At 49.1% G+C, this 18152-nt stretch overlaps 1 protein-coding gene across 4 annotated transcripts in view; it reads left to right on the forward strand.

Annotated features, from left to right (window-relative positions):
- Nucleotides 1–18152, forward strand: part of CLIP2 (CAP-Gly domain containing linker protein 2) — a 106477-nt gene that overhangs the window by 40507 nt on the left and 47818 nt on the right. For all 4 annotated transcript variants that reach the window (XR_003095360.1, XM_025210619.1, XM_025210618.1 and 1 more), the window contains exon 3: nucleotides 11860–12398. Coding sequence is in view for 3 of the 4 variants with exons in the window: in XM_025210619.1 (XP_025066404.1) it covers nucleotides 11860–12398 (539 nt within the window). In the remaining variant the exon portion in view is untranslated. The remainder of the gene's footprint in view (nucleotides 1–11859; nucleotides 12399–18152) is intronic.

Raw genomic sequence — 18152 nt, forward strand, 5'->3', positions numbered from 1 at the left:
TGTGGAAGTTTCTCTTCCCCTGCTCAAAATAGCTGAGGCTTGCTTACCTGTTGTACCAGAGCTAGACTCACAGCTTCGTATGCAAACTGTTCAGGGAGTTGTTCAGGAGACCAAGTACAGTCTTCATCTCTGCCAGGCAGTATCAATAGGTCCCATAAGTCTTGTGTGATTGCAGTCCCAAGGCTTTCAGGTTGAAGAACCTTCATTCTTTTCCTCAAAGTCGGTCATTAATCTTGCTGACAGTCACTTCCACCCCATGATGTGTTGCCAGGTCATTCAGTTATTGCTTGTGAAGTGTAGCTTCCTCTACTAGTTGCCTGCTTGTCCAGCCCTGGCCAAGTTCCCTGTCTCATCCTCTCCCGTCTTATCCTGCAGCTTGAAAGGGACATAATAAATCTCCTTGCAGCAAACAGCTGCTTCAGTTCTGTGTCTGAATGAAAAGCATCCAAGAGGAAGAGGCACTTTGGGGGAGTGTGACAGGGATCTGAGGGCTTGCCCGCTTGTAAATGCATCCATTGGCTAGAGTTTCTCAGTGCCAAACAGCCCTAGTGTTTCTGAGCTTGCTGGCAAGGTTGGGGAGCCCCATCATTTCCGGGATGCCCAAATTATGGTCCCTGAAGATGGCAGGTACCCCTCACTTCTTCTGTCTCTGCAGACCTACAAGGAGGCGACAAGGATTTGCCTACCTGTGTCGCAGTGTTAAAGAGGACCTTCTCTTTCAGTACAGACTGTGATGCTTGGAACTGCAGTAGCTCTTTGCATCCTGCCTTGGGAGATTGTGATCCTCATCTACCAGGAACTTGCCTGGAGTTTTCTGGCTACAAGTATAGCTCAGAATTGTCCTCCTTGACTTCAGTTACTTTGGGTTTAATGGGACCTAGTTTGACTATGAGTAGGTGCATTTTCTGTACCTTGGGGACTACAGGCCTGTTTCACCTGCAGAATCTGTGGGGTTCCACGCACTAATCCAGGGACAGGCAATTATTTTGGGCAGAGGGCCACTTACCGAGTCTTGGCAAGCTGTCAAGGGCCGCATGGGTAGCCCTGCCCCTTGACATTTGCCCTGACCCCTTTTTGCCATCCTGTAACTGGAAGTTCTGCCCCCTAACCCCTGACTTTTGCCACCAGAAGTCCCTCCCCTTGCCCCCAGAAGTACTCCTTTCAGCAAGGGGTTTTGCCATCTTAGAACCAGAAAAATACCAAATTATATTCTAAAAAGCAAACATCTACAACATTCATTAATTGATTTCAGCTGGGAGCTAGTGGTGCTGGGGCAGGAAGACAGGGAAATGGCTGGGGATGGGCTGCTCTGTCCTGCTGGCTCCCTCTGGGTCCTACTGGCCCTGGCTCCTGTCTTCTTTGACAGGCAGCCAGGAGCAAACAAATATTAATTAACTAAATTTTTTAGGGGCTGGATAGAATGCCCTGGTGGGCCAGATCTGGCCCAGGGGTTGTATTTTGCCTGCCCCTGAACTAATCTAATGCAAGAGGGAGAGGCATAAATAACAGCCAGTACTATGAGAGCCCAACCCCATGTACGTTTGCTCCATGTACTTGATTTTACCCTCACATTGCTGTTCGCCCCCCGCTTTCAAAAGCAACTTTCTGAATGTTTAAAGAACCTGTCTCTTGTCTTCCACAAAGGAGCAGATTGCAAAGCACACATGGTGATTTGAAGGAAGGTCAGTGTCTGATATCCCCGGCCAGTAGATTCCCCTCATCATCACTGAAGCACTGAACCAAGCAAGGAGGCAGATGTTGGGAGAGCACTAATGGATGGGAGTGTCTCTCAGGCTCTTATATAATCCCCCTGGCAGCTCCAACATACATAATTCCTCTGCTAGTTGACAGCTCCTGTGGCCAGCATTGGGGTTTTCCGGCTGACACATTCCTTCTCTCCACTTCAGCTGCAACTTATTAAAGTGAAGTTAGCTTCAGGACAGCCGGGATGCAAGACCACCCTGCAGCAGTAACACCAGCCTGTCTCCCTGCTGGTTGGGTGGACAATGAAAGCTGCTGAGTGCTGCAGGTGCTCTGCACCACTCAGGATTTAGCCTCGTGCTTGTAGCTGGATGTGTGGGGTGGTATAAGACTCTCATTACTGCTCTTTCGGTCCTGCAAAGGCAGAATTTCTGCCACCTATTTTCAGTGTTGGTCAGGTGACTTGGAGCAACCCTGCAATTTTAACGCAGAGGCAAGTGCCAGATGTTGGGTGCTGGACTGCATGGGTAGTTGTATGTCACCACCCAGTTCTTTTCTGGGAAGGTGGCGAGGAGGAGCAGAGGCACCGGGGGCAGTCATACAGTCCATGATGCTTCTTCCTCAGGCTCAGGTGATGTTTCACATGGAAATGCCTGCCCAAGTCACCCTGGGGAAAATGAGCAAAATCTCAAGAGGGGGGAAAAAAAAAGACTGATATAAAGCTCCTTAGAGGTTTCTTGAGGCCTGTTGGCAAATATTACATGTGCTTTCCTACTTTACCTTCCTAAGGAAAGAAAGATGCTTATGGTTCCCTCTATCTCTCTTGCTCTTTTTTTAAATCTAATGAGGCTCCATTTTGGCAATTAACTGGCTTTCTCTAGATTCCCATGGCAACACAGCAGAGCTGTTGAATTTCTGCTCCTTCTGATGGCCAGTGTGCCTGGCATGCATCTCAGGAATAATGGGATTAAGCCTGGGTTGTGCTGGGCACAGCAGATGCACAGGCCAGCACTGACTGTGAACCCCTTCCATGCTAAATTCTTCTTCTCTTTACCCTCTGAGGAAACATTCTCTTCCTGCTTTATTTGGGTGCTGTCCTGGGCTTGTGTTCTTAGGGACATAAAACTGCCGTGGTACGGACAGGCCAAGAGAAATGAAAAGGTATTGAGCGAGTGTAAATGTAGTTGCCACTGGTAAATGGCCCCTTATAACATAGGGAGCATACACCCGCTAATGCTTGTGCTATACCGGAGGGTCCCCTTGCTGGTATCTGCTTGTCCATTTGCCCTGCATCTGATGCTCTTAGGCTAGAGCAGTAGTTCTCAACCTTTTTATAATCAAGCCATCCCTTGGAAAATGTCAGCGTTCAGTTTTCAATTGTTTTTTGGCTACAGAAAAATAACCAATTCTTCTGTTGCAAAGAATTCAGAAAGCCCATGACAGGCAAGGGTGTTTTTAACACCATGAATTCCTATTTGAAATCCCATCTTTTGGAGGTGTTGGTCTAAGGACTCTTCCAATGCCTGAAGGAGGGTGCTTGTGCCAAAAAGCTTGTAAAGAACAATTTTTGCAACCATTCAGTTGGTCTAATAAAAGATATCACATTTACCTAAATCTTGTCTGCCTGTTTGAAATCCCTGGTTTTACCTTGTGAATCATGTTTGCACACCTGATAGTACTAACAGGGGTAGCCTTAGGGAAATGGCTTCCTGGGCAAACATGTCTTTTGGTGTCCTTTCTTTGTGACTTCCTCATCACTGCTGAGCAGTGTAGCTGGCCAACTTGCACCCCTCCCTCCACAAGTCAGTGGTGCTGCTGCAGGCAGAGGCAGGCTGTGTGTGTGTGTGTGTGTGTGTGTGTGTGTGTGTGTGTGTGTGTGTGTGAGACCAACCCTGGGAGTCTGTCCACCCATAAGGCTGACCGAGTGCTAATATTGCATGGCACCCTACAACACCCTGGGAAGGCTCTCAGGGCACCCCAGCGTGCCAGAGCAACTGGGTTGCAGCTCTTGGGGAAAGTTCCTTGCTCCTGTAACTTCAGAAATCTCTGCCTTGCCATTGTTCCCAACTGGAGTCCCCAAGACCAGGAAGAGGCTGTCTCTTGTATGCAACGGTCTGTGCCGTTCCAGGGACTTTAGCCACATGTCTCCAATTAACGTTTAATGGGAGCCATGTGTTTGGGCTCAGACCCTAGTACATTAACATAAAACCTTTAACCTTGTCAATCCCTGTGTCCATGGAACACTTCAGGCCCTTAAAATGCTGGCAGCTAAGACAAGTTGCGGCATATATGGCATATGGGACATCACAGGACACACATTTTGCCTGATGGGCTAGCGAAGTGAGAGAGCATCAAAGCAAGCAATCAGGAGAAGAGAGTGCCCTAAAACGGCTGCCAAAAGATACAGCCCATGGGCCAGATCCAGCCTGAGGAGCCATCTCATCTGGCCCCTGGTGTTGGCCCTGTCCCTGCCACCCATACCAGATCCAGCCCCTGGTCTGGGACAGCATCTCGTACAGCTCCCACTACAGCCAGTACAGGATCCAACCTGGACCAGCTGGCCTGTGTGCCACATCACCACTCATCTGGCTGCATGGGGACTATATGCAGCACAGTCCTGGACCAGCCAGAGTGAGGGCCACAGGCACTGGACCCAGGGTGTGGGGAGGAGTGGGGTTTATGGGGCCCATGGACCAATCCTGGGCCACTCGTGGCCCATAGGGTCAGATGAGCTTGACACCCCTGCCCAAAAGCTCTGAATCCTGAGAGAAAAGCCATGCCAGAGCCTGGCAGATTAGTTTGCTTGCTTTCTAATTAGGTGACATAAAGCAAAGCAATTGGGATCTATCATGCGGGAGAGAGCTCTCTTGTCTCAACCTCTGTTGGCCCTGGATTTTATCCATTTGTTTCTCCACTCACCTGGTACCAAGGGTGCCATGAACATCCAAACAATGAGGTCCTGCAGGCCTTGGAGGAATGCAGCTAGATGACAGGAGGCAGAGGGGAGCTCCCCAGCATGGGATGGAGTATTTCAAAGATGCTACACGTCCCTCACCTTGAGTGCTTCATGACATGGGATCAGAAAACAGGAGTGGTAGCTATTAGATCCATGACTCTGGGTTTTATTACAGACGATGTGGAACACCAGTTGGTGCATTAATCCATCTCCAGTTCACACACGCCTGCCCACCCTCAGAGAATGGGGTGATGTTAACTGTCCAAGCCATTCTTCCCACACTCCTGGTCCCACTTGGTCACCTCTAGTCTGGAGATGGACTCCCAGACCTCTATGGAGGAGAATAGACCAAGACTATCCAAAAGCAGACTGAGAATGGCTGCAGACCCTCAGACTTTGGGCATATGCCAACTTGTAACCCTTGGGAATGAGGAAGAAAGTTTTCTTGAAGGCAGGTCCTTCTGCTTTGTCTGTTTTGAATTGTTTCTTGCACTTTGCTCTGAAGGATTGGTGACTAGTAGGCCTGTGCGAGTCGGCAGTGATCCAATCCGGCCGCTTTGCATGGCAGCGATCTGGACCGGGTTTCTGCCTCGATCCAGCCAAAGCGGCTCCAAAGCTTTGGAGCCACCTTGGAGATCCAGCCATAGGGTATAATGTGGAAACAATAAAATATCTATAACTTTGTTGTTTTTTTGTCTGATTTGGATGAAATTTTCAGGGATGGTAGACTCTGCAGAGAGCATGAATCCTGCCAAGTTTCAAGAAGATTGATGCAGGGGTTTGGGGGGAACTGCCCCCAAATTCTTGAAAGCAAAACTCATGTCACGTCTAGGCGTTACAACATAGGGTGGTGAAAAATGCAGGGCTGGTAGCCTATGCTGAGGCCACAAAGCTTGCCAAGTTTCAAGAAGATCGGTGCAGGGGTTTTGAGGAACTGTACCCCAAATGCTTGAAAGCCAAACTCCTTCCACATCTATGTGTTACAGCACAGGGGGATCAAAACTGCAGGGCTGGTAGCTCTTGCTGAGGCCACAAAGCCTGCCAAGTTTCAAGAAGATCGGTGTTGAGGGCTTGCGGGGAACTGCCCCTCAAGCTGCGGACAAGCAAAACTCATGACATGGGTGACCCTGCATGTGTTAAGGCGCAGCAGGGGTACAGCTGCAGGGATGGTAGCCCCTGCTGCGGCCACGACGCCTGCCAGCTGTTGAGATCGGTGCAGGGAGAGTCTGGGGCCCTGCACCCCCAGGTGCTGACAGGCAAAACTCGTGACACGGGTGCTTGTGGGACTGACTGTGTTGACAAATCACAGGAAGACTTGTTGAGACAAGAAGGGACAATTTTTATGGCAGCACGTGCTCACGGTTTCTCTCTTCTGGCTTGTGCAGAGCTTGATGGTTCAGTAATTTTCTTGCATATAAGTAATGAAGGTGATGTAACGCCTTGAGCTTCCCCCTGTGTGGACGTAATGGAGAAGGTGAATCTTAAAGCAGGACGTAAATCAGGGAGCGGTTTTATTGAGCTATTCGCCCAGCCCTAATGAATAGTAATAATGGCCCTGACTGGAGATTGCTCTGCCTAGCTCTGTTCAGGACTCTGTTCCCTGTCAGACTCCCCTGATTATTTACTGCATTTAGATGCTGGTAATTAGATTCAGTTACCGCGATGATGTAATTACTGTAGTTCTGCAACCACACTTCTACTTAGCAGGGATCTACAGTTGGACTGAACCTCAATAAAGTCCTGCTCAGCTTCTCTGTTTGCTGGTGGACTCTGGTGTGCCATACACTTCGATGTTGGCTCCAGCAAATATTCCAGTAATCTCTTTGTCTTCCCCAGACAAGCTGATGCTTCAGGGGTGCTGTTGTAGTGCAAGATGGAAACGCCGGGTTCTGTTTCCAGCTCTTTTATTGATGTTGTGGCAGGCTTTGGGTAAACCTCTGTGCCTGCCAACACTTCAGTGTCTCCTTTGTAAAATGGGAGCGACAGTGGCCACCTCCAAGAGATACATAGACGTTAGGGCCAAGGTGTGCATCAAGTCATTTTTAAAATATCTCCAGGATAGATGATTGTTTTGTGGAAAATGGCTTCTTTTTTAATACTGGGAAGCTTCAATGCAAGCGGCATTCAGGTCCTATAAGAAAGAGGTGAGAGTGCTGGATCTCAGGCACCAATGTATAGTACACTAGGGCTGGGTTGGGCAGAGTGATGACCAGGGATCCTGGTTTACCATTGAAAAACAGAAAAAACCATGGATTTCCCAACTTTATCAGAGAGAAAAATGGATTTTCCCTTTTAGCAGAGATACCTGCAGATTTCCCGCTTTTGCAAAGAGCTCTGCAGGAGGGCAGAGCTCCAGCCTGCAAGAGTTGATTGCAAAAAGGGCAGGAAACCCCCAACCCTGCCCAGAGGGAGAAGGGGAAAGGAACGGGGCCTGAAGCTTGTCACCCAAGGCTGGGCTCAGGCTCACTTCATTCCTGGAGCCTGTGCAGTAAGTGGGGCCTGCAGGGGGTTGGAGGCCTGCTCTGGCAGGGCTGGGGGGTTGCGGGTCATGGCTGGGAGGCACTGTCAGAGCTGGGGTGGCAGGTGTGGGTATGGGTGACTGCCAGGGCTGGGGGAAGAGCCAGCAGGGCAGGTGGGGAGCAGGGCATGGGTATGTGGCTACGGGCTAAGGGAGCTGGGAAGCGTTGGGAGAAGCCCCACATTGAGTCCCCGCCTGGCCGGGCTTCCTTGTAGGGCCGATAGCGTGCCGCCTCCTGGTCCACGTGCTATCGGGCAGGCGGGCGTTCTGCCGGAAGCTGGCTGGGGCTGATAGCGAGGAGGTGTTGGGGAAAGACATGGAGTGCCGCCCGCCCGGCGGTGCATGGACTAGGAGTGGCATGCTTATCGGCCTTTTGGGGAATCTGCACAGGGAAGTGCAGAGCCTGTTTGGGCCGATATCACGCTGCTCTGGGTCCATGCACTGCTGGCCAGGCAGGTACTCCATGTCTTCCACGGACGCAGCAGGGTCGCATGAAGAAGCTGCGAGCTCTGTGCTGCCCTGGCAACGTGCCTCCTGTGCGCGCAGCTACAGCGAGAGCAGCAGTATGGGGTTGCGCCCCTCAAAGCAGCAGCACGTGCAGGGGATGCATTGCCAGGGCAGCATGGAGCTTGCAGCAGCGAGGAAATCCCCACATGGCCCTGCTGTGCCCTGTCAGCTGGGTCGTACCCACTGGGCTGCAGAGGCCCTGGGAGCAGTGGGGTGGGAGAAAGCCAGGCAGGAGCCTGATCCCACGGCCTGCGCCTGCCTCCCTGTCCCCCAGGAGTGCATGCAGTGGCGGGGAGCCAGTGCTCCCCCTGCCCCCCAAGCCTGCAGCAGGGAGGAGCAGGGGCAGAGGGCTGCAGACCTGGGTCCATAGCCCTGGCAGCTGGGGGTCCTCTGTGGCAGGTTTGGGGGAGCAGGGGCTGTAGGTGGGGGGTCTAGGGGCACCAACAAGGCTGTAGGGTAGAGTGAGAGGCATGAGCAGGGCCAGGGGGCCTGTGGGGAGCCTTTAATTTTAATAACAGATTTTGGGGGTTTTATTAAAAAAATTGTGATTTTATCTTTTTAGCAGAGAATTTGCAATTTTATATCAGGGAAAACTGGGATCCCTGGTGATGACTTTTACGTGGGGTACCAGGTATGTCTCTTCTAGGGCTACTTACCATAGATTTCCATGGGTTTCTGCACTTTGCTGAATCTGGGCCTCTAAAACCAGCGTATAAAAAATGTTGCTTCTAATTTACACCTTAGTATAGCTTTCTGTCAAGTTAATATGTTAGAGAGATGTTTAAATACACATTGATACGTTTTATTGAGAGCGTCTTGGGCCAATCAAACGGAGAGGCTTTCTTTGTAAAATGCATGTTGTCATGGCTGCTCCCGCTGCTCTCTTACGTCCTTGCAGCTGAGCTGTGCGACTAGAGCGGTTGGATGGATTTTTCTGTTTGTGAGGAGGTCTATTTAAAGCTCCTGAGGCACAAACGCAGGGTTGCTGTGACTTATTTTCCAACCTTGTAGGTAAATATTTGATAGGATATAAAAAGTTAATTGCCCTTCACCTTCCATGCAGCCCCTTGCTTTTTGTCTTTGAAATGTGTAATAAAACAAGCCAGAAACTGCAATTTAAAATAAATAATATATATATATATATATATAGAATTGAATTTGTTGACATAATCTACTTATCAAGATTCCTTTAATCTTTTAGTAGAATGGGAGGGATGCCAGTTGGAAGTCCATGAAGGTATTTCCTTAAAACTTTTTAAGAGAAATTGCTTTGGGGATAAGCAGATTGCAGAGCAGGTCTGAAAACCTGAGTGGAAAGCAACCCAGTAACTCTAGTGAATGTATTTCTTTAAGGAACCAGACTCTGCTCCTGTGGGGCATCATGCTTATTGTTACTGACTTGCTGCCTTGGTTCTTAAAGAGTAGGACCCTACCCTTTAAAAACTTCGTGCAAAAGATTGAGCCCAATTGTATGATACCAATTCTGCTTGTGTTGAGCAATTCAGCCTGAGGTAGGGTATCACTGTCTGGCCAGTAGTGTTCACTATTCTTTGTTGTACTGGTAGGGTTTCTGCACTGAGTTTCAGACTGCATCCTAAATTTTTAACCTCCTGATTTAGATCATGCCTCTGCTGTCTGCCTGAATCGGCAGTCTGCTTGCACAATAGGTCTGTGGCCTGAGCTCTGTGTGTTGGATCTGTTGACTCTGAAGCTGGATGCTGGCTTAAACACCACTGTCCTTTGCTGGGTGTTGCAGCAGAAACATTAAGCTCTCTGTAGTGTGGAACTCGAGCGGAGCACCACTGACTTTCTACTTCTCAGTACACCTCTGGCACAGCTGCATCTATCATGGTTTGGGGGCTTTTTTGTTCTTTGTGTGGACTTTGCAGGTGTTCAGACATGGCCTGTCATGTTCATTACTTCTAAAAGATCTGGAGGGAACAGTGGAGCTTGAGTATTGGGGATGGGTGAATCTGAACGAGCCTTGCTGGTCACTTTGGATAAGGGCTCAGAAGTGTGATTTCTTGCTGTAACTGGTCAGACCCCTTCTCCTATTCTGGTCCAGTGGACAAGGCATAAGACTGGTTATAAAGCACTTGTGGGTTCTAATCTTGTCTTGCTATGGGACATGAGGGCAGTCATTTAGTATCAGTGGGCTAAATTCATAGACATTAGGGCTGGAAGGGACTTCATGAGATCATTCAGACCTCATGTATGCAGACAGTAGTTCACTTTGACTCTAGAGGGAGCTTCACCCATGTAGGACAGGGTGATTTTTGTCTTCTGTCCTTTAGATTTACACAGTGGGAGATAATACCTTCATATGTCACAGAAGTAATGAGCCTCTGTTCATTTGCATGCCTTGCTCAGCAGGCTGTGGGCAGCACGGGCAAGTAGCATTGCTTGCTGCTGGAGGATTTGAAAAATTGGGCTGGAGACTTGATGGGAACTGATTGGTGGAGCTATTTCTGGTGATTCCTGCTCCTTGCTGGGCTGGCGGTGCCATGAAAATCTTGTGACGTTTCCACACTGGCAGTTACAGCTCGGCCAGCTCCTGCAAGCAGACAGCTGCAACACTGAGGCTTCTTGTCGAGTGCGACAGATGCATATTTTTTGAGTTAATTGAACATTTTTGAAACAGGACACTTGCTCTTTGTAGCACGTGTGAGTCCCTGAATGTCAGCCCAAGCTGAATTCTTGCTGATATGGGCTTATGAGCCCAAATGCTTTGTTTTGAGTTTTTGGCTGAAGATTTGGGCTGATTTCTCTTTCCTCCAAGATGATTTGGGCCATCTCTACCACATGTATGCATACATCATATGTGCCAGTGGTAGACTCCATACACTGGAAAACACGGTCTGAAATCTCAACTTTATGGAGCCGAGCTAATGGGAAAAGGCGCTTGATTTTACATTTCCATACATTTTTATTCTCCAAACTCCTCCCATGACTTCTAGGCCTCTTCCTTACCTTCCTTTTACAACAAAGTCTCTAACAAAGTTCAAATGCTCCTTATTTTTCCTCTCTTGGAACTAGGTTGAAAACCCAAGGCTGGTGATAGGGATTGTCTGACCCTGACCTTCCTCATACTTTCACCCGAGTGCTACGACTGATCCCACTTTATTCTCACTTGAATTCCAACTGCTCAGTTAGGTATCCAGGTTGTAGCCATATTGGTCTAAAGGAAAAGGCAATCAGGACTCGTAGTAGAGATGATATCTTTTATTAGACCAACCAGATTTTTGCAAAAAAATTTCTTTAATTGCCACTCCGTTAGGTATCTGCCAGCCTTAGTGCTGCAGCCTTCAGTCAAGTCTGATCTATACTGAGGAGAAAATTCCTGGGAGGAACAAACCTTTAGGGCCATCTTCTACATCTCTCAGAAAAGGGAAATGGGGCAGGAAGTCGGGCTTTTACTTGACTGACTCAGTTGAAACAACTTCTTCTGTATTTCAGTTGGTTTTGGTTTAATGAATTGCAGCCCTGCTTGAAGTCATTGGATTTGCACTTGTTCATTCTGGGGCTGAGTTTATTATCTTTAATTAATAGTCATCCAAATGTTCTCCTTGCTGATGGGTATTGGCTGCACCTTTTAAAAGCTAATGGAAAGAACTGCACAGCAGAAGCCGTTTGCAGTGTATAGCAGCATTGGCCCTGCAAAATCCAGGAAATCTTCTGCTAGCATTAGCATCTTACCAAGCAACTGTTTGCCTATATCTATCCACAGAGCAGTCTCGTAACCCCCATCAGCAAAAATTTTAGTTCCACGTTTCTGAGGAAGATAATTTCCTCTTTGAGGAGCGGTGCCAAATAAGTTACCTGTGGCATCAAGGTCTTTATGAGGCTTTACACTGCTCCTCCTGCCCCGTACCACACAATACTTAGACTACAAATGCTTCCTTTCCTACCTACCCTGCCATCCTTCCAGCATGTCTGGGAAGCTAGCATGTGGTTATTTTTGGCTGTTTTCCTGCAGATGGACAAAAGGCACAGGTAAGTTTTTAATACATATGTGGAAACAGTGAGTACGAGTTGGAGAACGTGTAAGTAACCTTTGCCATTTAAGTCCTCGTCTGTGTCCAGTATAACCTGGATCTTCATTATTAATCAACTTTTCTAGTAACTTGGTTCCCTCAGGCTTTTCATCGCACTAATTCTGCATTCCTTTGATTCACAGGCTCACCTCTGCACAAGCAAGGTCCCGCCTCTACCGGCAGTGCTGAGAAGTCAGGCCCAAAGGTTGCTGAGGTTGGCGATGACTTCTTGGGAGACTTTGTGGTGGGTGAACGTGTCTGGGTGAATGGAGTGAAGCCAGGTGTGATCCAGTACCTCGGGGAGACGCAATTTGCTCCCGGCCAGTGGGCAGGGGTCGTTCTGGATGATCCGGTGGGTAAGAATGATGGCTCTGTTGGCGGGGTACGTTACTTCGAGTGCCAGCCGCTGCAGGGGATTTTTACACGACCCTCCAAGCTCACCCGCCAGCCTGTGGCAGAGGGATCGGGGAGCGATGCCCATTCTGTGGAGTCCCTCACAACTCAGAACTTGTCACTGCATTCGGGGACGGCCACCCCACCCCTTTCTACTCGCGTCATTCCTCTGAGGGAGAGCGTCCTGAATAGCACCATGAAGACTGGCAACGAGTCTGGATCTAACCTTTCAGACAGCGGGTCGGTGAAGAAAGGGGAGAAGGATTTGCGGCTTGGAGATCGCGTCCTGGTGAGTCCACTCTCGAATGGGAGGGATCGGGGGTCTTGTTCTTGATCTGAACAGCTTGCATTGAACTCGAGATGGAGAAACACAGGGACAGAAGGAATAGGGGATGTGAAATGGGAAGAAACTGGCTTGTTTAGCATGTTTCAGCCTTGGATGGTCGTGCAGTGCCAGGGAGGTTCAGAAATGATATGCTGTCTTACACTTCTGTTTTTTTGTGCGTGTGCAAGGGGGTGAATACAGATGTGAAGGGCTGGGGAGAGGGCGGGGAAGTCTGAAGGAGAACAGGGTGGTAGAAGGCAGAGAAGTGCATGAGGGAAAATTGACTCCTGGACATGAAGCAGAAGGAGATTTCCCAACTTACTCTGATGAAGGATCTGGCATTGTGTGGACAGAGCTCTTTACTTCTTGATGCAACAGGGTTTGCTCCAGAGTAACTTGCCCATGTAGGTAGTCCCTGTGTAATATGTTGGTGTAGGTGAAAGAATAAGGACAAAGAGCAGGACAGCAAAAGTGGAGATGGGATTGTGAAACAGAAATAAGTAGCGTTTTCTAGCTCGGCTTATTCCGTGATAGTCTCCGCACAGGTTCATTCCTGAGCGCCCCAGTTGAGACCACTGCACTTTGGTGCTTCAGGCTTTGGTAGTCCAACTTTGACCCCTCGTTCCTCTTTTTAGCAATGCTCTGTTGCTATTGCCAGGGTCTGTGCAAAGTCTGCATGTCAGAAAAGGAGGCATGACATTTCCCAAGTCAAGCATTAAAAATCAGTGGCTACTTCTGACAATATTGGACACACCGTTTTGGCAGTCCATTCCTGTCTGTTCTGCAGGTTGTTATACCTTCCTCATCTGCTTAGTATCCAAGTGACTTCTATAGGGTATTAAGCAACATGACCAGCATCATTTCCCTTGAGGTTCACTTTTTTTTTTCTCCACCTCTCCACATAGGGAGAAGAGTGTGAGATGGCATAATGTTTTCAGTTTGGTTCTTTTGTGAACACGCTGCTGTCTGTCTGTCTCAAATGGGGAAAGCAAGACAGATGAAGACTCCCCACTTGGAGCTGTAGGCAGGGAGGTTTGTGATGTTCATGCAGAAAGTCATTCTGGAGTCCGGGACCAGCTTCCAAGGAAGATCTAACTCCTTCCCAAATCAGCTTAACCCGTATAATAGAAATCCCCAGATCTTTATGTTGGAGCTTTACACAATTTTTAAAGATATTGTGGGCTCAGGCCATCAAATACCCTTTTAAAGTAAGGAGCAAGTCCTATCAAACCAATTTGAAGAACCCAACTGCTTGAACCCAATGGTTTAATCGCCCCATGAGAACTTTTGTTAAAGCTACTAAAACTTTGGCAGCCCAGACCAGGACACCTCCACTCCAGTGCAGTGCCAGTACTGCATAGGGCCAAAATCCTGCACGTGTATGTATGGTATGTGAGGCACATCATTCAAGCTAGTACCGTCCTGGCCAAACTGGGATGTTGTAGCTTTACCAGTATGTTATGACACTAGTAGAATAAATTAGCAGGATCACTTGTTGGCTGGTTGCACCCCATGTGCTGCCCAGATGAATCCTCTGATTTCTCTCTCTTTCTTTTCTTTGTCTAAAATTGCAAATCCGGTGTCTCAAGAGGCTTATTTGGGTTAAACATGATGGTTTGCTATCCGAGGCTAACCCACTGACATCCTAGCCATAAATATTTTGCTTTACTAGGGGACTCTACAGTGAACTCTACTGGATTCCTAAGTAAGTTGCAGTTGTGGTGCATTTGAATTTGTAGCATGATTTGATCCCTCGAGAGAGGGCTTGCTTGCTTCCATGGTGTGGGGGGTACCATTTACTGAGGTGCTGAATGTCAGGAAGAATCATATGATGGAGCACAATGTCTTCCGAGACTGTATCCCCTTGTAGCAGCGTGGCCACCAAGGCTAAGGTGACGTTAATAGGCAAAGTTGGCAGGCTCCAAAGTGATTAGTCCACCGATGTGCAGAGCAGTCTACTTGCTGTTTTAAGGATACAGTCACAGCTACCATTCCTATCCTTTGGTACCTGGCTACTATAGTGATGTTTCCACTGGGAAAGCATAGCCCTTCCTCCTCAATACCATAGGACTTGCTAGCTGCCAACCCTTTCAGTTCTCCCCTTGAGTGAGCCGGTCTAGAGCATTTTGGGTTGTGCAGAAGGGCCTGGTGATATAGCAGTGACTGTATATAGACATCCTGTCAACCAGTGATGATTTCTAGTCCGAAGATGCTTAGTCTCTGTGTGTGCCGTGCCTTTCAGTGAGACTGATTTAGTAGGCAAACACAGCTCTCCTTGCTGTGAGTGAGTTATCTACCAGCTGTCACTGCATTTCTTAATTTCTTTGTCATTCAGAATGACAAGCAGGTGTTTTATGTGAGTGTAGCTCAGCCCAAGCTTTTTGCTGCAGCCGCCGCTCTGACTCTGGCAAAAACCATCTCTCACCTGAGTCACTTGGCCCTGTTTAACTTCCCTGAGCAGCTGTCCGTAAATGTTTTCAAACAAGAGGAAAAGACACCAAGGTCGGAATAATCTTGTGCTGGATTTACAAGGGGCTCAGCCAAGTTAAAGGAGTGACCTAAAACCTCAGTTCAGAAGAGCCCTGAGGGTGCTGACAGAAGTGACGTTTTGTCGCACAGTCGGCCGCTGCAAGCGCTGTACAGCCATGCGCTGACAGAAGTGCATGGCAGCAGAGCACTTAAAGTGCCTGATTGTGCTCCGAAGTGGAGCGCCTTCATTAACATCTGTTGGAGCATGCCAGGAGCAGGGACAGGCTGAGGCAGGGGATGGGACTAGGAGGAAGAGGCTGCAGACACATAGCCCATTTTGCTGGATTGGCTCCAAAGTGGAGCTCGATTCTCCACCCTCCCATCCAACAATGAATGTCTGTTTGGTTGGGAGGGTTGGTCTATCTTATGACGCTTCACAGAAAGTACCACGAGTTAGACGGGGGAGTTGCACGTCTGTCAGCGCCATGAAACACCTGCTTAAATCCATACCTATTTAGGACGTGCAGCATATGCTAAACTCCCATTGTCTTCAAGTGCTAATGGTTATCCTCCATAGAAAGACTTCCTGAAGGACTTGCCTTTGCCTGGCTGTTGGAGGAGAATAAGCAGGGTTTGCTGTTAGGCATGTTCTTGTTGCCTGCACCTGATGATCAGTAGGAACTTTAAATTAAATATGTTTAGAGGTTTGACTTTTGGAGAGATTAGAAATGGCATTTCCCTGGAACATGGTGCTCGGTGCTTGGGGGCATCATGCTGGAAAAAGTTCTTTCTGCTGCAGTGGAACTAATACAGCAATTGCTGACGGTAACGTGTGTGAGAGCTTGTGACAGGGTTTACCCCTTTGGTCCCTACCTGTTGAAGCTAGTGGTATGGCTGGGTTGAGAGCAGGCTCCGAAGCTTTGTTCAGTTGAGGGGGAGCACGTGTGCGTGTAGCGTGTCATGGTACCTTTCATGGCTTGACCCTTCCCCCGTCTCATTCACAGTCTTGGCACAGCCTGGGGTGCCCTAGTTTGTGACAGCTGTCTATACTCCCCTGAAAGCTGTTGAAAGAACAGCAAAGGGTCCATCAACACGAGGCCTTCTGGGGATCCTCCAAAGTTGAAGGTTATCCCCAGCAGAGAGCTTAGAGTAGTGTTTGAGACCACATTTGAGGCACTTAATGCACTCAGATGAAAGGCACTGCCCATTCTCTCTCATATACACTGGATACAATAGAGAATCTACCCTGCAGATTTTCAAATGTACTGCATCCAAATGGTTAAGGGGTTGTCATGGTATGCTTTTGAAACTGCCAGCTGGCTCAGGTACCAAAACCTTTGCTGGCTTGTCCTTTGAAATGAATGATTTACAATATATTCTAGGACATTTTAAGAACACTTAATCTTTTTGGGGAGGAAAAAAAGATTCCCCATGCTAAGTTTATTAAGGCTCATTCAAATTCTGCCCCTTGAGCTGCTGCTGCTGCTGTGGTCCCAGCCATAGAAAGATGATCAGTATAATTTTAAACCTTGCAAGAAACTGTTAGTAGTATGACAGAAACTGAACAGCAGCTCAGGCAACTCAGCCTTGCAGTTGACTTTCTCTCCATAATTCATGCCATGCTGGTCTGCTTTTCTTCCCCAGCCTACCCCATTCTGAGTGAATGGCACAGCATCTCTTTTTCTGTTGCTCTGGCAGGGGAGGGTCAAATCCAATGGCAGGGACGTCTTCTCTCTTAAGTAGACGCAATGGTTGTGTCCAGACATGCAGGCATGTGCGCTTGTGGCAGCTCAAATAGTAGCGGCACAAATTTGTGCATCCTCTATCCACTGCAGCAGTCTGGCAGTGGGAGCTGCTGCCACCTGCGACAGCATCCCCCCCATCATATTTTGTTGCCTGCTTGGACCTGCAGCCCCATGGCTGCATGCCAGCCAGACCCCGACAGGGGCCACATGGCCGCCTGGGCTGTGGTATGGGCACTATAGCAGAGCCTCCTGCACTTCTGGGCCAGCTGCCAGCGGGCTGTGGCTGCACAGTTGGCCTTCGCACGGCACTGCTGACATGTCTTCTGGTGGCCCTGCCCTGGCATCTGGGCAGCCATCTCCCAGAAAATATACTCACTGCAGTGGCACACTTTGAACTGTCGAAGTGTGTCCTCCTGGCCCCAAATGGCCAGGAGGTCAGTCCCCTCATCTGCCCTCCAGCTGAGTCCCTGGTGCTGGCCCTGGATGTGCTCCTCTGCCCAGGTACTGCGACTTGGCTCACCAGGAGGGATCCTGGTGTTCCCTGTTTAAAAATTGCAAAGTCTGTGATTAACCCCCTCCCCTCCAATTCTCTCATTTAAAAAAAACCCCAAATCCGTGTTCTTCCGCAATTAAAGTGAAATGCTACTATATAGAGAGAGATCAGTTGGGCAATGTTTTATTGATATTTACAGTTTTAAAGCAATCTGGAAGCCTACCAGTGCCTCCATCCTCATCATAAAATGAATTCTAAATAGCTATACACTCTGGCATTTGCTTTTGGGTTTTTTTAATTATAAAATAATCAGAGCTCTCCCTGCCCCTTTGCTCACCAGGATGTGGGGTGCTGAGCAGCACTGATATGCCAGTGCCCTGCCCATGCCCTTGCCCCAACTCCCAACCCACAGCCCCACCAGTGTCGCTTACTCCTGACCCACAGCTCCTGCCTGCCCCCACTAGCTCCCTCCCAGCAGCAGCTCCATCCCAGCACCAGGGCATGAGTCCAGCTGCAGGTAGCCCACTGTCTCCTTTCTGGCTGTGAGCAGTGCCAGCCCTTGCTGTTCTTCTCCTTGCACTTGTGCCCAGGCCCCAGTGACCCCCATGCTGTTCCTGGGAAGCCCTGAACTGGGGCTTGAGGACTGGGCTGAACAAGCCCCTTCCCTTCTAGGCCAGCTGGCCTCCCCCTGCACAGGCTGCCCAAGGGGGCAGGGGGGCTCTAAGCCTGGCTCTGGTGGCCTCTCCTACCCAGAGCTGTCCCCCATCCCTGACCCCCATCTTTCTCTCTCTCCCTCTCACACACCCTGGCTGCCATCCCGCCTCCCCCCAGCCCATCACCCCCCCCCAGGCTCAGGGCACAGGACAGAGCTGCAGTGTTGAAGTAGCTGGGCACACAGGATGTGAGATATGGGGGTGGGATTTGTGGGAGTGATGTGGGGCTTGGCCGGGGGTGTGGGGTTTAGGGGTGGGTATGTGGGTGGGGGACCTTGACGGGGGTGGATTGTGGGGG

This window comes from Alligator sinensis, unplaced genomic scaffold (assembly GCF_000455745.1).
Source record: "Alligator sinensis unplaced genomic scaffold, ASM45574v1 scaffold419_1, whole genome shotgun sequence".
Taxonomy (NCBI): Eukaryota; Metazoa; Chordata; order Crocodylia; family Alligatoridae; genus Alligator; species Alligator sinensis.